The sequence below is a fragment of the Sander lucioperca genome, chromosome 16 (genome assembly GCF_008315115.2).
Source record: "Sander lucioperca isolate FBNREF2018 chromosome 16, SLUC_FBN_1.2, whole genome shotgun sequence".
Classification (NCBI taxonomy): domain Eukaryota; kingdom Metazoa; phylum Chordata; class Actinopteri; order Perciformes; family Percidae; genus Sander; species Sander lucioperca.
In genome coordinates, this window is record NC_050188.1 from 6,977,243 (window position 1) to 6,995,752 (window position 18,510).

The 18,510-nt window shown below is 41.6% G+C and overlaps 1 protein-coding gene and 1 long non-coding RNA gene across 2 annotated transcripts in view; one reads left to right on the plus strand and one right to left on the minus strand.

The window, feature by feature from the left end:
* Positions 1–6,105, plus strand: part of LOC116035804 — a 41,464-nt gene extending 35,359 nt beyond the window's left edge. The window contains exon 8 of the mRNA XM_035993410.1: positions 6,034–6,105. Within this exon, the coding sequence (XP_035849303.1) occupies positions 6,034–6,105 (72 nt within the window). The remainder of the gene's footprint in view (positions 1–6,033) is intronic.
* A 4,788-nt stretch (positions 6,106–10,893) lies between these two features.
* On the minus strand, positions 10,894–11,826 carry LOC116035805. Its single transcript, XR_004101456.2, has 2 exons — positions 11,668–11,826; positions 10,894–10,993 (listed from the first exon to the last, which is right to left on the minus strand). It is a non-coding gene; the product is annotated as an uncharacterized LOC116035805 (long non-coding RNA).
* Between the last annotated feature and the right edge of the window lie 6,684 nt (positions 11,827–18,510).

The following is an 18,510-nucleotide window of genomic DNA, read 5'->3' on the forward strand; positions in this document are numbered from 1 at the left end:
CCATCAACTTTTAATTAAAGAGACGAGGGAAACTATGATGTATATTTTAGACCTAATTAGCATGCCGACTCAGGGGGGTGAAGTGATTAGATGAGTAAAGACTCCCCATGGATGCCGCAGACGAGCACACATACAAATGCATACACACTCACTTGCATTCTGGGGGCGTTTGCACTTGGACTCCCAGCCTAGCAGCACTCAAAGCGATGTTTCACTTTGGTGTGACATTTTTATTTTCCAGCTTGTAGTGAAAGCTTTCTATTCACCTTCAGCGTTTCAGGCTTTTTCCCAACTTTCTTTATCAATAATTGTAGTCAAGCACAATTATCTATTGAAAGAAAAAGATGGAAAACATACACATGGTACTATCAATAACAATAACATCAAAGAGCTGTTGTTGTAACGTGGACACACAGTGAATAATAGAGCAAGAGAACAAGGCAGAGAACAATGCATACAATAGTGACTTCAAGCACGGGCACGCCTCACGTTGAAATAACCATGATGGAGTTTGCACAGGTAAAATGCTGAAATTGTGGCTAAAATCACAATGCTGAGGTCATATGCGAAGTGAAGAAAAACCTGAAATTGTAAACAACATGAGTAGCGCTGTCAATAATTGCCTGAACAAAGAAAAGCCAGAGTTTCAGACAAACTGTGCCATCAGGCAAACACTTTCCCTCTCTTCAGGTACTCATCTAACCCTCCATGATGTTCATCTTTCTTGCTATGCCACAAACTCCAGTATATTATTTCAGCAGCGGTGTGGACATTTAACCTGTGCACAACCTCTGTCAATCTCTTTTTCTCTGACTGTCTGCAGGAGGAGAGACTGTGATGTTGGCTGTTTACAGTACCTATTAGATAGCAGTGTTACGCCTCAGACTGGATTCTCAACAACTTGTGTCTTAAAAAAGCATCTTCACAGCAGCAAAAAAAATCTGGTTTTTCCCAGACTTCCAGTGGCAAGTGTATTCCAGGGTGTGTCTGTATATTGTGACATCACTGCTGGGTGTGGCTACAAGCAGTGGTGCCGGCAGTTGTAAACCTGTACCCGTGCGTAATTTATTTATTTATAGATTTTGTACAGGAATTTTGGATTAGGGGAGCCAGTCTATCATCTCCATCTCTCTGCCAATCATGGGAATGCATGGTACATGGATGTTTAGTGTGTGTGTGTGTGTGTGTGTGTGTGTGTGTGTGTGTGTGTGTGTGTGTGTGTGTATGGGGGGGGGGGGTTCTGATGACGGGCACTGATGACGTAATCTCTGTTACTGTTCAATCAATCAATCAATCCATTTATTTGTCACGTAAAATCATATAAAATACAATTTCAGTGAAATGTAATACAGAAAGTTCCTACAATGTATGCAATACTAGCAGTAATAGAATAGAATAATCTAATCATTGTGATAAATAATCGTGATCTCAATATGGATCAAATTAACTGTGGCTTTCATTATGTCCATAATCGTGACAGTGTGACTTTGATTGCTGTGTGCAAAATAAAACTTTCAGTTCTTTCCCAGAGGATTGTTATGTTTGCTGGAGATGTTGACGTTCCAAGCGAGCTGAGGCGATACCAAAAGGTTTTTTTTGAGACATTGAGCTCAATGTTATGTGTGAGTCTGGCTTTAACTCTTCAACCCCACCAGCCCTACCACTGGGTCCATCAATACAAATGCATTCTGCATGGCCAAGCATTGTTGTAACCCACACAACTTTATTTGAAATTCTTGTCAAGATCTCCAAGTTTCCAAAGAAGCTCAATAAGTTAGACTTAATCTGGGGAATTGTTTAAAACTTGGAAAGATCTGGAACTAGTATATTCTGAACATACAATATATGCGATATGGTCATTATTTTCTCAAGTAAGCCTGGTATCTTTATCTTTAAAACAATCAACAGAATAACAGAAGCAGTTCTGCCTTACTGCATAGTGCCACACTTACGGCGCTTACCCACTGCTAGTACCAGCTCTACTCTACTCTACTCGGCTCGGAACCCCGTCCGTTCCATTGCAGATTTAGTACTGCATAATGAGTGAGGCGAGCGTGGCTGGTCGTCATAGCAACGCCGCAGGAAACTGCCGTGACCTAACGCAACACACACACAGAAGGTCGAAGATGTGTTGTTATTGTGGCTGTTGCCACAGCCAGAAGACTAATTTAGTTTCAAAAGAAGCTGGAGGCTGCAAAAAAAAAAAAAACACCACTGGCTAAACTATTTAAAAATGGCGGGTTTGTTCAGGACACCCCCGTCTGTCGCTAGCAATGATGTGTGATTAGTGACGATTCTCTCCGACCAATCAGTAGTCTGCAGGTTTTCACGTCACCTTTTGGTATCGCCTCAGCTCGCTTGGAACGTCGACGGAGGTGGTACTAAAAAAAGTACCTGTTAGCTAGTACCAGGGACTTTTTTTCATAATGGAAAACCAAAAAAGGCGAGTAGAGTTGAGGTGAGTCGAGCAGGTACCATGTAGTGGAAAAACACCATTAGTCAGGTTTTTATGTGCAGGACATTGGGCTTACTGTGTCAAGCTCTGGATTCTCAAAGGCTGGGAACATAAAGAGTGGGAACACAGTGAGAGGACCAGCTGACCCTCCATTGGCATGGGGTACTTTCCATAAAATCATCTCTCAATGCAAATCAAACCAGCTATTAGGCTAACTGAAATAAAACCATGCCAATCTCTAGGTATGGTGAAGGGTATGTGATGATGTGGGGCTATTTTAATTCCAAAGACCAAGGGAACTTTATCAGGATGCATAGTATCCTGGATCCATGAAATAACTGGCCTTTAAAAATAAAAATCTGCCTGCCTCTATGGGAATTTAACATAGGGGTATATCTAATTATGGCCCCTGTATTTTAAGGAAGAACATTTATTTATTTACAATACATTATTCATTCACAAAAAAATTGGTGTCCTTAAAAGGTTGGATTTTTCCTCATTTTTTTAATTAAGACATTAACATGATTTTTTTATTCCTCTTTTTAGTCAACTTTAGCATGGTTGTGAATACTTATGAGCAGCACTGTATGTTGTAAGATTTAAGCTGATGTTTTTCGGGGGTAACGCCGTTCACTTTACCGGCAGTATTGACAATAGATAAAGCCACCGTGTCTTGAGAAGTTCTAGCTTATTGTTTTATTGTTCACTTTTAACTCACTTTACATCAACTTTGCTATCTCTTTTCCTCATAGCGGCACTCATACGCTACTCTCCGTTACAGCTGTCCTTGCGCGACCACACGGGCACTGACGTCACTCACTTAAGGCGCCCTGCCATTCTCGCTCTAACTTACGCTACTCTCGTAAAGGGGTTGCGGTATACCGCTCTACCGCGGAAATTTCTTGCTTTTCAACCGCGGTAAGAAAAAATCCATACCGTCCCAGCCCTAGGTCCACCACCAATAAATGATTGCCGCTGCTGCTTCAGTATTTAATGACATGTCATGAAGTCGTAATTACACGACTCTGCAGAGCTGTCTGCTCCACTGAAGCGAACAGTCATCCGCTCTGTCTCCCCTTTGAGATTGAGCAACTGGAACAGTGACAGGACCAAATTTTCTCCTTATTGAACATCGAAAAATGCCTCATCATTCAATACCAACTTTAAATACCTAAGGAGAGAATCTTATGAGCGTGCAGCATGCTTCTACCAAGATCTAATTGATTGGCTGTCTAACGTTACTCTACGTTGTAGAGACATGCAGGAAAAACTACATAACACAGAGGGCTCACGTAGTAGAAGCTGAAAAATAGATAAAAAGATTTGTACCGTAATGTGTAATGTTGTAATTTCTTTTTGTGGAAAAGGATTTAATGAAATTGGTATAAAAAAAATCGTTCAGGAAATTGTGTCAAAGTCACGGTATTAGTATTGACACCGGTATTGAAAGTTTTTGAACGATACCCAGCCATAAACGCTGTATTAACTTACTGTTTAAAACCGTTTTCCAGGTTAGTGGGGGTGCATACCACTCAAAACCAACATGAAAAAAAGGTAGTGTTCCCTCAGCATTTTGTTTTGTTGCTAAGACTCTGTGAGACACAGTCCTTTCACAAACTTGTCCCTACTTTGCTAGCAGTGCAGCAGAACCACTGCCTTAGCCTATATAATTCTGCACCTTGTGCGACACCGTCTACAATATGTACAGCCACTCCTCTATACTGAATTCATGTCCCCTACAGCATGTTTTTCTGTGCCTTTTTTTGCTGGGAGAGACTGACTGAAAGGTTTATAGATTGAATACTCTTTACCTGAAAAGCGGTTCTTGATTAGACTTTCCCATGGATTATATGGTTTTGCTTTTCTATTGTAATAATGAACAAAGAGACAACAATTCTGTAATCATTTAACACTTACATCTTTTCACACTCTCTCTTTGTGAATGTCCCTTTGTCTTGTCATGTGTGCGTGTGCGTGTGTGTGTGTGTGTGTGTGTGTGTGTGTGTGCGTGCGTGTCTGTATTGAGCATTTTACAGGCGTACAAGCTGACTCCGACAAGACGAAACAAAAGGTAAGATGTACCATGTAGGGTTTTTGACCACTAGTAATAGTAGTAATTATTTTAAGAGTGGGTCCCTGTTTTTTAAAGCGTTAATAACAAGGTAGCGCAAATTCCTATTTAAAGAGATACTTCACCGATTAGCATTAAGCTTTGTATCAGTAGAAACCCGGTAGTATTTTTGAATGACCGTGCTTCCCTCCCTCATGTCCCCCTGAGACGAGGCTTCTCTGTATTGTGGGTCTGGAAATAAGCCTCTGATGACGCAAAAACCGTCATTTAGCGTCATCGGAGACATTTTTGCCCAGAGTCTATGGACTACAGCCAGCTAGTTCCGCATGTTTTCAACCCGCCTATAGGGGGTGGGACTGTCACTGGCCGATGCTAGCCGAGCGGAGTGTCAGCCATCTTGAAGCTTCGCTAAACAGGCCCCGTCTTTTCAGCAGAAAACTTTTACAACAATTATGTGCATTCAAACTACCGCACATGTGTACCACCGGGATACATTGGTACAGATCGAAGAATATGCAGGAAACTTTATTACAGACGGAATACTCGACACACTACGCAACCTTCGCCTGCTACGGAGACCAGCACCTCAGCCTGCGGTGTTGCTCAATGCCGCTAGCCGGGGAAAGGGGCATCCAAAGCGGTAAACAGAAAAGCGGGACGAGGGCGGGAGTTCCAGCTAGGTGGAAAGCTAACGCTAGTCGGCCACCTGTGCCATCCATCCTGCTTGCAAGTGTCCGCTCATTAGACAACAAACTGGACAACATCCAACTTCAACGAAACTCCCAACGCGAGTTCAGAGACTGCTATGTTTTTGTTTTTGTGGAAACGTGGCTGAACAACAGTGTACCGGACTATCCAGCTACCAGGCCTGCTAGCCTTCCGAGCAGATAGAGATGCTGCCGCCGGATAAAACTCGTGGAGGTGGGTGTTAACACGGACTGGTGCAGAAATGGGGTGATTGTATCCAACTAACTGCTCACCGCTGGTGGAGTTTGTGACTGTTAAATGCCGACCATTCTAGCTACATTCCACGCGAATTCACGGCTGTGTTTATACTGTGTTTACACCAAGCGCAAATGCAATGTGTTAGCTGAACTTTACGGAGCCTATAATGTGTGTGCACTAAATGTCGCCTGTTTCGTATGTCGTTTTTATATAATGTCGTTTTTATATATTTTAAATGTGTAACACCACTTGAGCCACTGTGAAACGTTTCGTGTATATGGTTGAAATGACAATAAAACACAATAGACTTGACTCAGTTGACTGCCTGTCTAGTCTGTAAACAGTAGGCGTGGCTTGGGGTTGGCCTCGTAGTGAAGCAAGTGCATTCTGGGATTTGGTGTCTTTCATCCACATGAGCCAAAAACACATTCGCGATTAACACACGCGCGTTCTGTGACTTGGGCATTGGGCCGTACCGTAGTTTGGGAAATCAGAAAGCGATGCAGCAGTAATGTTGTGGATGGCTAGCATATACTGTGAAGTGCTCCGTACTAACATCCAGGGCATCTCCAAACTCACCATGCGCCATCCAGCTCGTCACGGCGCAGTGAAGCGCATCACCAGTCTGATCTAAGAGGAGACCCACGGTGTTCTAAAGGTGTTTCTGGAGAACGTGATCCCTAATGCAATCACTTAGCCTACACCGAGCATGCCAAGAGGTAGACGGTGACCGCCGTGGATGTGGTGCATGCTCTGAAGGCCCAAACGCACTTTGATGCATTTTGAAGTACACCAAATAATTTGAATGGCCGAACACGCACCAAAAGCATTTTGACACGCGTCAAACTGCTTTTATTAATTAATGTATATTCAGGCACCTTACTGCCCAAAACTGCTGTGCACTCTCACTGCACGTCCGTCTCTGTATCTCTCAACTGTCTCACTGACTGACTGAGGTCATGGAGATCCGCTCTACAAACGGTCTTCTATTTATATATATTTTTTAAGGTGAAACACGAGAGCAGAGGATGTTAATGATCGTGTGAATCACGCTCATAATTCTATGCGCCAACACCACTGCAAAATGTCACGGCAGCGGAGTGTGTGAAAGTTTCTTTTAAAAGCCCAATAATAATTGTGATGGCGTTTATAAAGGAGTTGAAATAATGAGCAATTAATGCGGGTGGAGGATAAAGAACAAGTACTACATATTTATTATGTTTTTAGTGACCTGCGCTGTCACTGCAAAAAACAAAAAAACAATCATCTGTTTATTGATGAAAAGTGACTGCAGGGTTGACGGAGGTTTTACAACCCTGTCCGTCAAGGGAGAAAGTCTAATGCCCCACTGATCGGTATCTGTAACATACAAAACATTTGCCTAAAGAGCGACCATTTCTAAAATACTGCTGGTTCTGTGTAGCCTGGTCCTACTAGACTCTGGTACATTTCATTTGTAGAGAGAGTCTGGCCACTCTCCAAGTGTTAACTTCCTTGAAGGTGGGTACTCTGTTGAAGTTTAAAACTATTGGATCTGCCCAGAGCCACTCTGAATCTGCCATAACCAATCGGTAACATTTGGTCGTGATGTCGGCTTAGCATCGCTAGCGTTAGCCTTAGCCAACTCCTTCACCACTAACGGAGCGAGCTGGAAAATCAAACTGTTCCCGAACCCCGTGGGGAGGAGGACCACAACATCATGACCACCAACAAAACTCAGCAAAGATTGTTCTTGCTCGGGCTTTAACTTCTGGATATTCGGCAGTGTTGCCACGGACCGAATGGCTTCGCTCGCATCTTTCTCCGCCGCCATTACGGAACTACATCTCAAACCAGCGCACAACCTCAACATCATCATTCTCAGCCAATCCCTCTGTTCGCTGATTGGACTGCCAAATATTTGGCCGGAGAAAACCAAAGAATATACCGTAAACCCGCAAAAGACGGTGTACTGAAGGAAAATTAAAATTGAGCAGAAGTACATAGGAAGGCGAAGTTCTGTGGTGTCGGTACGGTTGGGCATCAAGAACCGATTCCTACTTGGAATCGTTTAAAAAATTACAATTCCAGTGGAATCGTTTCTTTATTGTTATCATTAGGAATCGTTTTAGGATTTGGTTTCAAATCTGATCATGGGTTCCAAATTTAACATGCGCAAGTTTTGGTTTCCGTAGCAGCCAGGCACTTGTTGTTCTATATCTATGCTTGTTGTGTTACAGCCATGGAGCACAGTAAGCAGCGCTCTAGTGTGGCTTTATTTTACGTTGAAAAAGCCCATCACGCAAGTGCAATTTAAATAAACTCCTGGTGTACTTACAAACTTTCCAATGCCTCGTTTTATGCGTACAGAACCTATTTGTACTACTGTAGAAGTTTGGTACCATTCCGGGCATTATTAGTGGGGTAATTTACAAGATACACAGTTGGTTCCATTAGCGCATGCACTAAGCCATTCGGCTGATAGCGCAAACTAGCCCAACTAGCTGCATTACCAACAGTCACCTGAACTAAACAGTTCAGATTAGGGCTGAACGATTTTTGAAAATAATCTAATTGCGATTTTTTTCAAAAATATTGCGATTGCGATTCAATAGTAAGGGTTTTAACCTCAGACATCTTACCTGGACATATTGATATCTTTGCTCTTTTACCTGTTTCTCTCAAATGGTACAGTGTATAATTGTTTCCTTCTCATTTGGTGTTTGTATACAAAAAAAGGCTTTCTGAGCTTTCTCTACATAAATACTATATGTTCACTAACTAGTCTAAAACAAGACACCTGCTTAGGCTTTCAGCTGAAATTGCAATCAGCAGTGTTTGATAGGCACCAGACTGAAATAGGGGTAGGCGATATGGACAAAAAATAATATCTTGATATTTTTGGCGATTTTGACGATAACAATAATTAGACGATATCCTTTAAAAATGTGTTTTTAAAAGTCCGAGTTACTTAATCACTGATGATAAAAATGGGCACAAGGGTGAATGAAAACAGGTCTTATTTATTTTCTTTAAAATGTAAGTATTCAAGTAAAAACAATTCGAAGACATACAAAATACTAATTGAACTAGTGTAGGAACATTGAACTCTGAGTAAACATTCAGTTGTTCACCTCCGCTGTATTGTAAATTGTGCAGCATACAAGCAAGATGAAATCATAATAATAAACAAAGCGCTCTGTTCTGTAACATATTGCACACAACCATGTCCTTATTGGAAGCAGTCCTGGAGCTGGGATAGGGCAGTGTCAGGCCAGGTTTTGATAGTCCTTCTACTTAGCTGTATAGTCCTTCTGACCGGGATTTATGCTGGGATCAGGAGTAGTTGGATGTGATCTGACTGGCCCAGGTGAGGGAGAGGCGTAGTTCTGTGTGCTTTCTTTCTTTCTTGATGTTAGAGTATGCTACATGGTCTAGTGTGTTCTTCCCTCTAGTAGCACAAGCTACATGCTGGAAAAAGCTGGGAAGTACAGACTTTAAGGACGCCTTGTTAAACTCCCCTGCTACGATATGTATCCCCTCCGGGTGATCGCACTGCAGTTTGTTCACTATGGTTAGCAGTGAGCCAAACTTGTGCTAACGTTAGCATCGGGGGCTTTGTAGACGGCAGTGTACTGTTTTTGTGGTAAATAAAATGGTCTGTATATTACCGACAGAGCTTCCAGGTCTGGTGAGCAGTGCTGGGCAACAATCCTGCTGTTGGTACTCCATTCATTATGCACAAAAATGCAAGCTGCCGACAACAATCCACGGAACGCCCGGTCTGGCTATGTCCTCCGGGATCATGTTATGAGCCGCCTGGAAGGCTCTCAAAACGGCTGTGTTGTATCGTAGTCCTATATTGATTAGTTCAGTGTGTCTGTACTGAGCTAATAGCCGCTGCACAATCGCGCGCCGCCATCTTTGTTGACATTAGTGAATGTGTAGCGTTCCAATGCGTGTTTTGAAGTGTTTCTTTCTAAGTAATTTAAATACTCGAAAATCTCAATTTGCACATCGTTAACACAACAACATTATCGTAGACGATATATATCGCCCACCCCTAGACTGAAATCTATTCTGTTTTGAGTGTGTGGTGAGGTTTTGACAGTAGTGTGTTAGCATTTGAACAAAGTGCTGTAAATCCAGAGTGTTGTGCACATTGTGGTTAAAGCCATGGGATTAGTCTGTAGAGTTTTGAAAACTGTGTTCAAGCAATGAAAAACGAACTAGAGTTTGGTCCACATGAACTGCTGCTGTGCAGACTAGAGTTTTGCACGTGTCTCCAGTTGTGCCCACTGTCGTTTAGCAATAAAAAAAACCAGCCCTAATCTTAATACAGACGCACAAGGGTGCACAGTACCTGCTACACAGTCCTGCAAATGGTTTCATGCTTTTTCATTGGTAGTGTGGTCCTGACTCTGGTACATTTCATTTGTACAAAGATTCTGGCCTCTCTCCATTGACAAGTGTTAACTTCCTTGAAGGCGGGTACTCTGTTGAAGTTTAAAACTATTGGATCCGCCCAGAGGCACTCTGGATCTGCAATAACCAATCGCTAACGTTTGGTCGTGACATATGTCATGCGCATGTGCAACAAGAAGGGAGACCATCAAGGCTATTAGCATTATAACCGCTAGCGTTAGCCTTAGCCAACTCCTTCACCACTAACGGAGCGAGCTGGAAAATCAAACTTTTCCCGAACCCCGTGGGGAGGAGGGCCATAACATCATGACCACCAACAAAACTCAGCAAAGATTGTTCTTGCTCTGGCTTTAACTTCTGGATATTCTGCGGCATTGCCACAACGGACCGAATGGCCATGACCTTTCTAGCGCACGTCCTCAACGTCATCGTTCTCAGCCACTCCCTCTGTTCGCTGATTGGACCGCCAAAAACTTTGGTCGAGGAAACCCAAGACTATACCGCAAACCCAGACGGAGTACTGAAGCGAAATGAAAATTGAGCGGAAGTACGTAGGAGGGCGGAGCCAGGCTAAACTGGTGGTGGTAACATGTCAAGAAATATAGCAATAAGCCCAGGTCAAGGAGAAAGAGAACTACTAAAGAAGGTTAAAAAAATCTACACATAAACTAATACATGTAAACAAAAGACTCCATGGGGTACTTTTAAGACTAAAGGACTGGACACAACAGGAATTGCAGCAACCAGAGAGAGTCTGCCTGACCATTCGAACTAGGGATGGGCATGATTAATCGACGATCGATAATTGATCAGTAAGAATTTCGTCGATCACGTTAATTTGTTATCGATAACTAATGCAGGTTGCGTAACGTAGCGTGAGTCTTGAAGCAATGAAATGAATTTCACTGTGTGGCAGCAATTAAACATTTTACCACACGGGGGCGCCATAGGCTACTCAGTTACCTGCAAGTTTCTGTTTTGATTTCAAAAGTAATCATGAAGAGGTCAAGGCGAAGTGTGGCGTGGGACCAATTTGATTTAAAAAATGACTTAGTTCACTGCAAACACTGTGATGCCGTGTATAAGTACAGCACGGCCACGACTCAAATGATGTACCACTTAAAGCAGCCATATTATGCTCATTTTCAGGTTCATAATTGTATTTTAAGGTTGTACCAGAATAGGTTTACATGGTTTAATTTTCAAAAAACACCATATTTTTGTTGTACTGCACCACTCTCTCTCACTGCTGCAGATCCTCTTTTCACCTGGTCTCTGTTTTAGCTACAGAGTGAGACCTCTTTTCTTCTGTACTATCTTTGATTGCACTGCACATGTGCAGTAGCTCAGATGTAGATCATGTCAGCTAGCTAGCTCCATAGACAGTAAAAAGGCTGTTTCTACAACTTCAGTCAGTTACAAGGCAGGATTAGCTGGGAGACTTCTAAATGAGGGCGCACATGGAAGTAGTTCTTTTGTAGATTATGGTGAACTTGTGTGTGTTGTAGCAGTGCTTTGCTATTGAGAATGAGGTAGCATGCTAGCGTTAGCATGCTAACGCTACGAGCTAATGGTTGCGGTTAGCCTGCTAGTTTCGGCTTGTGACGTCACAAGCCGTGCCGATTTTGAACAGCTCAACCAGAGACTGAAGGCAGGACACATTCAGAAACCGTATCTCACTCTAAACACCATGGATGGATTTTTTTCAAAGTTTGTATGAGTGTGGAAGCACCAGAGACACAACATAACACCCCAAATCCCAGAAAAAGTGTTTTTTTCATAATATGGGCACTTTAAACAAAGTACATCCGACCCTGGTTGATGTCGGTGGCGGTGCATCCTGCTCTCAGTCTCAACCTAGCATCGTGTCGGCGTTAGCACGGAGGAGCTGCGATGCACAACGAGCAGAGAAAATTACCCAAGGGATCTGCAAGTTCATTGAGATGGATATGCTGCCTTTAAGTATTGTTGAGGGCAAAGGTTTTCGACAACTTATAAATTTATTGGAACCAGCATATCACATTCCGTCACGACGTACCATCACCAGACTGGTAGAAACTCACTATGAAGAAAGGAAGCAGGACCTGTTAAAAGAATTGAGCACCGCTGACAGAGTTGCTCTAACTACAGACTGCTGGACCGCTTTAACAGCTGAGAGCTACATCACCATCACCTGCCACTACATCAGTGATGACTGGCAAATGAACTCAGCGGTCCTGCACACAGAAAGCCTGCCAGGGCGGCATACAGCTGACCACCTCGCTGAGAAAATGAATGGAGCTGTAGAGCAGTGGGGACTTGAAGACCGCGTTATTGCATGTGTTCACGACAACGCGGCCAATATTGTTGCTGCCAACAGTCCCACCAGAGTGCTCTGGATTTCCGTTGCCTGCTTTGCACACACCCTCCAGTTGGCCATAAATGACGGATTTGCACTGTATCTGTATCGGGTAATATCTGCGGCTAGTAACTCGTTTGCCACTTTAACCACAGCACTGCAGCAACCAAAGCGCTGCAAAAGAAACAGGAGCAAATGGGCCTCGCAACTCACCGGCTTATCCAGTCGTGTAAAACACGGTGGAACTCCGTGTGCGACATGTATGATCGCCTGGTGGAGCAGCGGTGGGCTGTTGTTACTGTGCTGTCGGACCGAACCGTGACCAAGCTTCAAGATGCCAGGATCCTGGAGTTGAAGGATGAGTACTGGCAGCTGATGGAGGACACACAGCCTGTGCTGTCAGCACTTAAATGTGCCACCACGGTTATATCTGCAGAGAAAGACGTCTCCATCGCCAACATTTATCCCGTCACCTTCGGCCTCATCAATATCCACCTCATGCGCAGTGAAGGTGACAGGCCCAGACTCACCAAATTCAAGACAAAAGTGCGTTCCTCCCTCATCAAGCTCATTTTTTCTGATTATTGATTCCCCCATCATATATTTATTTATACAGGTTGAGTCTGGTGATGAGTTTGTGTCATTCGCCCCCATGATCAAACACCTGCGCTTTCTTACACCAACACAGAGACTGGCTGCTAATGCGAAACTGGTTGAACTGGGAAAGGCAGTGGAGACCGGTAGGGCGGCTATCCCACAGGCTCAGGGAGACGAGGCTGCGTTGTCTGACACGGACAAGGGGAGCGCAAACACTGGAGTGGCGGCCTCCCAGTCCTCTGCTATGGCAGAACTCCTTGGGGAGCACTATACCACTCAATGCGAGGCTGGCATCGAAGCAGAACTTCAGAACTTTCTGAGGGAGACTCCCCCACCCCTGGATTGCACCCCCACAGACTGGTGGAAAGTGAGCGGAATAAGGTTCCCCGTGCTGGCCAAGTTAGCGCGGAGGTACCTGTGCATCCCGGCAACGTCAGTCCCCTCAGAGCGGGTGTTTTCGGCGGCTGGACTGGCGGTCACCAGGTTGCGGTCGCGTCTGACCCCAGATCATGTCAACATACTTATCTTTTTCAACAAAAATCAGTAGACTGGTGCAGAAGTTGTATGTGAGTTACTAGTTATGTTTTATGAGGCTTTGTTAAGTAGCCTAATTTATTGTTTTAGGCTAATCTCTCTCACCCTCTTTCTCAACTCCGTGCCTTGAATAGTTTTGAGTTTACATTTTGACGCAACCTGTCAGATCGAAGTATTATTATGTTTTTTGTAAAGTTATTGTTTAACATGATTTTTTTTTATGTATTTATTATTTGGGAACAAACGAGGGTCTCTGTTTAAGAACGCCGGCTCGCAGCTGCAGGTTCCGCTGCTTTAGAGCACTGAAGCGCATATCTTTAAGTTTAGTTTAACATCCAATTTATCTGCCACAAGTTGCTCTTCTTGTAATAAAGATCTCACTGAAGAAAAACACGCTGTATTTTTGTATTTTCATTGCATTTTTAATTTATAAAAAGTTAAATAAATAATGAATTTTAATATAAATAATATTAATGATTAATCGATAGTTGATCGTTAATTCTCGCGACGATCGGCGAAGAAAATGTAATCAAATGCCCATCCCTAATTCGAACACTGACAAGTGAATTTGCGATATTGACCAAAAGCAAGCCTTCTCGACTGTGCTAATCCTTGAGGACGGAGAGCCGAAGAGTCCAAAATGAAGGAAGCTTCATGTATTCCTCAATGTAGATGGTTAAAAGACTTCATGTATATGTATACATATATACCTCACTCTTTTACTGGGATGTTGTAAAAATACGTACAGGTCTTTTCTTTTTTTATGTACATGTGTGTAAGTATATCGCCTGTTCGTATGTGTATATACATATATATGTATGAATACAGATTTTATGTATTTTGTTTTATTTTTATCTTGTATTTATTTTCTTTTTTTTTCTTTTATTTTATATACACATATATATACACACACACACACATATATATATATATATATACATATATATACACATATATATATATATATAAAAAATTTATTTATTTATTTATTTTTTAAATGTAGTTCTTTGTTTAAAATGAAAACTCAATAAAAACATTGGGCCTCATTCACCAACCGTTCTTACGAAGAAATGTGTGATGACGATTTGCTCCAACCATAATTGGTTACTGCATTTTATTTAATTCTACAGTCGTTTACAATGATAGTATTGTACTGTAATGTATTTCTGATCATTTGTTGAACAAAAAAAAATATGCAAAAGAACACTAACACTGCAATTTACATCAGCAATTAAACTGATTAAATCAAGCGCCGCTGACCCTCGGTAATACAGCCTCCGGTAAAACTGAAAATGAAAATGTTTGTTTTTTATTATTCACATTTTTAAATCATAGTTGCCATCTATTTCTCTCCACAGCGTCGTTTACTCCTCCGCCAGGCAGCGTAAGACGCGTTCATATCTTATTTATTTGGCTGGACCTCTTCACATCTCCCCATTTTCGCTGGTTCACACACTTTATTTGCTTACGCTTAGGGCTGGGCAATATATCAATATAATATCGATATCGGGATATGAGACTAGATATCGTCTTAGATTTTGGATATCGTAATATCGTAATATGGCATAAGTGGTGTCTTTTCCTGGTTTTAAAGGCTGTATTACAGTAAAGTGATGTACCTTTCTGAACTTACCAGACTGTTCTAGCTGTTCTATTATTTGCCTTTTCCCCTCTTAGACATTATGTCAACATTACTGATGATTATTCATCTAAAATCTAAGTGTGAAGATATTTTGTTGAAGCACCAATTGTCAACCCTAGAATATCGCCGCAATATCGATATCGAGGTATTTGGTCAAGAATATCGTGATATCTGATTTTCTCCATATCGCCCAGCCCTACTTACTTATGGTTAAAGGAAATAAAACCGTCTTATAATACATCCGTGAATAAAACCAACCGCATTCCGATTCTAACAACATATTTCCATTTTATGCTGGTTAGGATAGGAACTATTTTTTAAAGCCAGGCCTTGTTTGTGGTACTGGACATCTTCTACTTTTACTAAAGTAAATATGTCTCTGGTTATTTGTACTTTTACTTAAGTACTGAGATTCAGTACTTCCTCCACCACTGCAATGTACAAGTCATCTGCGACTCCGACAACCATCTCTTGAAGGCAGTCTCCCGCTTCCCAGGAGGTGCACAGGAAGTTTCATGTCCTTATATGGGAATTTGCAGGGCATTTTCTTATGCTAATTAGGAACAACTGGCACGCGCTTTCAATTACGAAGACGCGGGATTCATCAATCCTAAGAACACAGGCGCAAACAATTCTGTTGTTTAAGAACACGTCATGAATCCGACGTAGACTTTTCTTTAAGGACTTTCATAAGACATATTTAAGAGAAAACTTATAGGAAGATATTGGTGAATGAGGCCCATTGTTCAAAATGAAGGAAGCTATCGTAGCTTATTAGCATAGAATAACAGCTGTCCTGCCCTCTCTGAAGTACATTTTCAAAATAATTTTGTGTACAACAGTTCCCCCTTCAGGTTGATCAGCAGCAGTAGTTTTAGTTTCAGTTTTAGACTTCTGTAAGAGCTAGCCTAATGAGTGAGTGTGCTGCAGAGCAGAGTGCCGTTTCTGTTTTTTCCTACTGCATTTTTTCCTTCTAAATTACATTGTTGCCTTGGATACTATTTTCCGTAAGTATTGTATGTATTACATTAAGGATGAAAAAAGGAATTGTACTTGTGTCTTTGATTTATTGGGGTTTTCTAATGTAAAAATACTTAACGGATAGCTAGCATAGCTTTTAGTTATGACTCAGCATTTTCTGTTGCTACTAGTTGTGGTCTTGCAAACTGTTGGTATCTGTGTTGGTTTATTCTCATTTATGTTTGTCTTTTGTGCTTTGTTGCAGTTTTACACTAAAAAGAAATAAGGATGTGGCCGGGTTAGCTCAGTTGGTAGAGCAGGCGCACATATATAGAGGTTTATTCCTCGGCGCAGAAGGTCCAGGGTTCGAGTCCGACCTGTGACGATTTCCTGCATGTCTTCCCCCCCTCTCTCTCTCCCCTTTCATATCTAGCTGTCCTATCCATTAAAAGCAGAAATGCCCAAAAAATAATCTTAAAAAAAAAAATGAAATAAAGTAAAAGTAAAGTATCTTCATCGAATCCCAAGAAAAGTTATGCCTTGGGTTTTTTGGAGGACTTTACACTGTCAGCTAACTGTCAAGCTTTGAAGATAAGAAACTCATTGCAAGTACAGTATAACAGCTAATGGCAGTTCACGAAGTACATGTGAGGATTTGCTTCTGTCTATGGTGTGTTAAGAGTTGATCTAAAACTACACATTCAAATGCCATGCATTCTCTATAGCAGGGGTCACCAACCTTTTTGAAACTGAGAGCTACTTCATGGGTACCGAGTCATACTAAGGGCTACCAGTTTGATACGCTCTTCTGAAATAACAAATTTGCTCAGTTTGCCTTTAGTTATATATGATTATTAATGATTAATGATACTCATCTATGTGAAGACACTGATTACGTCAATGATTTCTCACAATAATTATCAACAATGACTTAACAAGGTGGGAAACAGATAATGTCAATATTCAATTTTCATTTTTAGAACAGGCCTGAGGGCTACTCATGTGGTCCTTGGGGGCTACCTGGTGCCCGCGGGCACCGTGTTGGTGACCCCTGCTCTATAGCTTTCAGAAACAGAGACTAGGGCTGCCACTTAAAATTATTCTCCTTATTCTAGTTATTTTCTTGATGAACAGATCACTTGGTCTACACTAACTGCCAGAAAACAGACAAAACATGTGCCCATCCCAATTTTCCAGAGCCCAAGGTGACATCTTCAAATGAATGGTTATAACTATTATTTAATTTACTACCATAGGAGCCTAGGTAAACCTGCAAAAATTAACCGTTGAAAAGCCGGAGCAAGTGATTTTAAACATTCTTTCCTAAAACATTACGATCAATTGATTAATTGCCAAGGAATGTTCTGTCATTCGACTCATTAATTAATCGACTAATCTTTTCTACTCCAATAGAAACTTTTCTTTAGGTGACCAGAGTTTTGTTTTAATTTTCTATACATTTGTTTCCCTATGCATTTCCATTCAAATGAATTTACTTAAATGTAATTACATTACTACATATCTACATCTATATCGATAGTGTAGTATATATCTATTTCCCTTTGTGATCATTTCCCTATTTGATTATTCCTAGATTGTTTTATTTATTTACTCTATGGCCTCTTATTCATTTTTTCACTTTTACCCCTGGTTTTTATCTCTACTTAAACTTAGGAAATACTGTTTTTGTCAATGATTTCTTCTAATTATGATTGCTATTTTAAAAAACAAAATCTTGTTTTATACATATCCTGAATCCATTACCAAAATCAAAGAAGTCAAGTGTTGTTCTGTCATGTGCTGTGAAGCATGATATGAAGCTGATGCGACATGGTAAACATTCGCCCAAATAAATGGTGAGAATAAGCAATCAAGCCATGTATAAAAGATCACAGCTTTCCTGTTTGGCATTGAACAAATGTTTGTATATATGCGTGGCTTTAGGACAAACATGAACATATTGTCACACCAACCTCCAGCAACATGACTGGAGATGGGCCCATGGAAATGAATGCTATCAGAGACAAAGTGTGATAAATGTGCTGTCAATAGAGATAGTGCGGTGCCACATCACATTCCCCATCACAGCCCAGCAGAGCCAAAAGAAATCTCAGCGGCAGCATCAAACATCATATAAAGAGTGCATGAAATGCTGCCTCGCTGCAGCTCTGTGATAAACTGTACCATTTCTACTACTTGCCAGTTGGTTTTTGACTAGATTTTTCAATCAGGACTTGAGCTTAAGGACGTTGCAACACCCTGTCGTCCCGGGGCCAAAAATAAATAGGATTGGGGAGGATGAAAAACAATTTTGGGATGAATTGGGGACGATGATTGAAAGAAAAAAAAACCTTGCTAACTTACAATGAGCGGAGATGATAATGAAACTGACAGTACGTTTTGTGTAGCACACAGTTCTTATTAAACTGCCTTGACAACATTAACGTGCATGCACACAAACACATAGGCTATCTAGACCTGGGTAGAGTATTGACTGTCAGAGTGATTTTCAATGGCAATGGCGTCCCGTGGTGGAATACTGCACCACGGGACGTATATAATAG